General features: G+C 52.0%; 1 protein-coding gene across 1 annotated transcript; it reads left to right on the forward strand.

The window, feature by feature from the left end:
• The first annotated feature begins 1,378 nt into the window (after positions 1 to 1,378).
• Positions 1,379 to 3,094, forward strand: HBZ (hemoglobin subunit zeta). The gene is made up of 3 exons (XM_064590365.1): positions 1,379 to 1,586; positions 2,312 to 2,516; positions 2,657 to 3,094. Exons 1-3 carry the CDS (start codon positions 1,492 to 1,494, stop codon positions 2,783 to 2,785), a joined length of 429 nt encoding a protein of 142 aa, XP_064446435.1. The 5' UTR covers positions 1,379 to 1,491; the 3' UTR covers positions 2,786 to 3,094.
• Positions 3,095 to 4,581: the final 1,487 nt, after the last annotated feature.

A 4,581-nucleotide genomic window follows, 5' to 3' on the forward strand; every position in this document is an offset into this window, starting at 1 on the left:
TTCCTGGGGAACACTGGAATGGGGTATAGGGGGTGCTTTCACTGATTTTTTAGAAACAGCTATAATTAGATACAATTCACATAACATGCATTTCATTCATCTAAAATGTGCAGTTCAGGGTGTTTTAGTACATTCGGAGGGTTGTGCAACCATCACCACAATCAATTTTAGAACATTTTCATCACCCCAAGAGAAACTCCATACCCAAGCAGCCATCCCCTCCAACCCCCAGGCCTAAACAGCCTGATCTACTTTCTTTCTCTGTAGATAACCCTGCTCTGGACATTTCAGATGAATGGAACCACGCAACATGTGTATTTTCAAGTTCATTCACACATCAGTACTTCATTTTTATGACTGAATACTATTTCATTGTATGGATTAGACCACGTCCTATTCACCCATTCATCAGCGGATGGGCATTGGGCTTGTTTGTACTTTGTGGCTACTGTGAATGATGTTGCTATGAACACACAAGTTTTTGAGTGACCTTATGTTTTCATTTCTCTCGGGTCTACACCTAGGAGTGGAATGGTTGTGTCATATGGGAACCCTGTGTCCAGGCTTTCTCGGGAACTGCCTGTTTTCCACGGCGGCTGCACAGTTTTACATTCTCGCCAAAAGTGTGTCAAGATTCCAATTCCACATGGAGGGTGAGACTGCAAAGGGGCAGCATGTGGGAGGTTTTTGGGGGGTGATAGAGCTGCTGTATGTCCTGATTGTGGGGGTGGTGAATGAATTTATACATGTGTCAAAATTCACGGAGCAGTACACTAAAGACAGTCAATTTTGTTTTATGTTAAAATAAAATGTAAAGGAGTATTTGCCTCATTATGTTACAACGATAATATGGTGAGCAATCCCGCAACCCCTAATAGCACATGATATGAGAAGAATCCCTTTATTAATCTGACACTTCACCCAGCTTTTCAGAGGACCGTCAGTACATCTCTGCTCAGCGATAGGTGAGCAAAACCATTGCTTTCTCAAGGAAACCCAGCGATCACAGAACCAGAGGGAGAGGAGACGGACATGTGACCAGGCTGTGCTAGCCACAGGATCCCGCCAAGGAACACTGCAGGCAGAACACGTCATGTTCCAGCCTGAGCACGGTGTGTGTTGAGCTAATCCTGGCTTCCCCATTCTGTGATTCTGAAATGAAGGAGGAGAGTCGGAGCTGGGCTACAAACACAAGCATGGCATCCTGGGCTGGCTGGGCCCCTATCACGTCAGGACTGTGGTCAGGCTGTGGCCAACACCCCCTCTAAGGCCCTGGGTAGGAGTGGGTGGCCCCTCACCCCACCAGTGCCACCAGCCCCTGACCACCCACCCTCACTGGGTCTGATAAGAGACCCCACCCCCACAGCCCTCTCCCCTCTCCAGACCAATGGCCACAGCCCAGCCCCCACCCTGGCTCCGTGTATATAAAGGGATCCTGGGGGTCGAGCACCACAGAGACCTGTCCTAAGCACGCCCAGCTCAGCTACCACCATGTCTCTGACCAAGGCAGAGAGGACCATCATCCTGTCCATGTGGGACAAGATCTCCACTCAGGAGGATGCCATTGGCACTGAGGTCCTGGAGAGGTGAGTGCCAGATGGGCTGGGATGGAGCCAGGTAGGTGACGGTGTGGGGCCAGGGAGGACAGGGGCCAGCGAGGAGAGACCAGTGAGGAGGGAAGAGGAACTGCATGGACTTCTGGCTGACCCTATGCTCACTGAGGCCTGAGCAGGGACAGGCCCAGGATCTTCCCAGAGGAGCATGGATGTGTTTCTTCCAAGGCCTCAAGTGCCTAAGGAGGCAGTCAAGAGACTACAAGCACTAACATCAGGGTCTCTAATCCTGCCAGAAGGTGATCCCAGGTAGTTTCCCTGAAGAGATCTTCCTTGCCATAGGGCTGGAGAGGGCATTATTTCTGGCAGACCGTTCATCAGGAAGCCTGGTCAGGGGCTGGGAAGGGGGTTTCTGTGGCCAGACAAGAGGTGAAAAGGGGCTGGAGCCCTACAGTGGGTTTGCAGGGTCAACTGGGAGCAAGGAGACCTTGGAAGAGGGCTGAGGTGGGGAGCAGGGGCAAGGTTGGGTGCTGGGAGGGTGTGGAGGCAGAGGGCCTCCAGACCACGGGACCAAGCTTGGGCCAGCGGCAGCAGTCTGAGAGCAAAGTGGGTGTCAAGAATGCGATGCAGCTGCTGAGTTGGCAGGCCCCGTGGCGAGGTCGCATTTGGGTCTTCAGGCTCAGGAAAGGAAGCAGGGATCTTGGGGAGGTGGACGGGAGGCCGCCCTCCTCTGGCACTCACACGATGCCTGCACGCAGGCTCTTCACCAGCTACCCGCAGACCAAGACCTACTTCCCGCACTTCGACCTGCGCCCCGGCTCCGTGCACCTGCGCGTGCACGGTGCCAAGGTGGTGGCCGCCCTGGGCGATGCGGTCAAGAGCATCGACAACGTCGCGGGCGCCCTGGCCAAGCTGAGCGAGCTGCACGCCTACATTCTGCGCGTGGACCCCGTCAACTTCAAGGTGGGCGCGGGGCCTGGGGTCCTGGCAGGGACGGGGAGCGCGGGAAGGGGCGGGGTCTCGGCCGAAGGTGCTCCGCCCCACCCCCAGAGCACGCGCTCCCGCCCCCGGGCCGCTCACTGAGCCGCGCTCCCGCCCCTCAGCTCCTGTCCCACTGTCTGCTGGTCACCGTGGCCTCGCACTTCCCCGCCGACTTCACGGCCGACGCCCACACCGCCTGGGACAAGTTCCTGTCCATCGTGTCCTGCGTCCTGACCGAGAAGTACCGCTGAGCGCAGCCGCCCTACGGAGGGCGGGCTTTCCCGAACCCTCCAGCATCCCTCCGACAGGCCAATAAACGAATGCAAGTCCACCTCGCCTCTGTAGTCCCTGGGGCCATCGCGGGGGGCGGCAGAGGCGTGGGGGGGGGGGATGGCGGGGCTGCACCGGGTCACCAGGAGGGCTGCGGGAATCCTTTGCGCTGACCCCAGGGTCTCTCAGAGCGCAGCTCAAGAGACAGGGTGTGTGGGGCGGGGGCACACGGAATCCGATGGGGTGGCAGAAAGGGCGCCCCTCAGCCATTACTTCTAGGGTCAGCGCTGGAGCTCACCTGGCCCCTCTGACCGTCCTTGGGGCCCACCGTGGTACTCTCTTCTTCCTCTGGAGTTTGTACTATTCCCTGGTTTATGCTTGATCGTAGCAAGAAAGGCGTAAGGAATGTATCTAGTCCCCCATTCATTCTTCCATTCTTCCCCTACAAAGCACTTATTGGTACATAAACCGCCCAAGCATTTTTCTAGACTCTAATACAACAGCTAAAATAAGCAAAGCCCCCTGCCCCGTGGAGCTGACAACCTAGTGGGGGATACAGATATGATATATAGTCAGATCACAGTTCACAGAAATAAAAAAGGAAAAGAGTTCAATTTTGCCCCAAATTAGAAAAATGCAAATTAACACCACTAAAAATGAAACTCACTCAGATCCACTTCTCAACTACCTGATGGACAAAAATCCAAGACTTTGACCACACTCTGCTGGTGGTCCCCTCTGGAGTGGGGGGGGGGGGAGCCAGACACAGCTATAATAGACACTGGGGCAGCTTAGTTTTCTGACCACCAGAAACCGCAGTCCATCTTCAGGCATTGAATGAATAAACCATGAAAACCCACGCAGCAGAGAACTGTGACCTGAAAAAGGAATGAGGACAGTTTCTAATAGTGGCTGTGAAGTGATGTCCAGAATTTATCAAATAAAAAGGAAAAGAAAACAGAAAAAAGTAGAATGGTGTATATATATCATGGTAGCTTTTCTGTAAGAAAGGAGAGGAGAGGGGCACCTGTTTATCTCACTCAGTAGAGCATGTGACTCTTGATCTCTGGGTAGTGAGCTCAAGCCCCACATTGGGCGTAGAGTTTACTGAAAAAAAGAAAAAAGCGACAGGAGATACAAATGTGTGTGTGCGCACACACGTGTCAATGTGTACTGTGTATGTGCATTTTGGCACATGTGTATGACTGTTCATAGCCCTGAGTATGTGCACTTGTGAGTGTTCATAAGTTTGTGTGTGTTTCTTTATATTTTTTTTAAGTAAGAACTATGCCCTACATGGGACTTGAACCCAGGACCCTGAGATCAAGAGTCACATGCTCTACCAACTGAGCCATCCAGGCACCCCTTGTGTTTGCTTATTTTTGCAAGAAGATCTCACAAGGATAAACTGGAAATGTTTACAAATAATAATATGGGTGGGGATGAAGAGGAGGGGTGGAGGGAGCCCCCCCCCTCCAGTCTAGCTCTCTCCAGGGTTTGGATCTTTCAATCATGTAAATCTTTAATATCGCCAAAAATAGAATCAAAAAGAGCAAAAAGTGAAAACATCAAAACTGAAAGCCAACTTAAATGAACCTGTGCAAGAATGTAAAAATATAATCACTTGGCTGTGACCAAAAGAACAGCAAAGAAATCCTAACATTCACTCAGTAGTTTATTGGTCATAATAACAGATATTGTAATTTCATAACCTTTTATTTAAAAAATTTTCAAGGGGCACCTGAGTGGCTAAGTCAGTTGAGCAACCAACCCTTGG

The sequence above is a fragment of the Mirounga angustirostris genome, unplaced genomic scaffold, assembly GCF_029215605.1.
Source record: "Mirounga angustirostris isolate CCGP_5_RB_7025 unplaced genomic scaffold, mMirAng1.0.hap1 SCAF_5, whole genome shotgun sequence".
In the NCBI taxonomy this organism is placed as follows: domain Eukaryota; kingdom Metazoa; phylum Chordata; class Mammalia; order Carnivora; family Phocidae; genus Mirounga; species Mirounga angustirostris.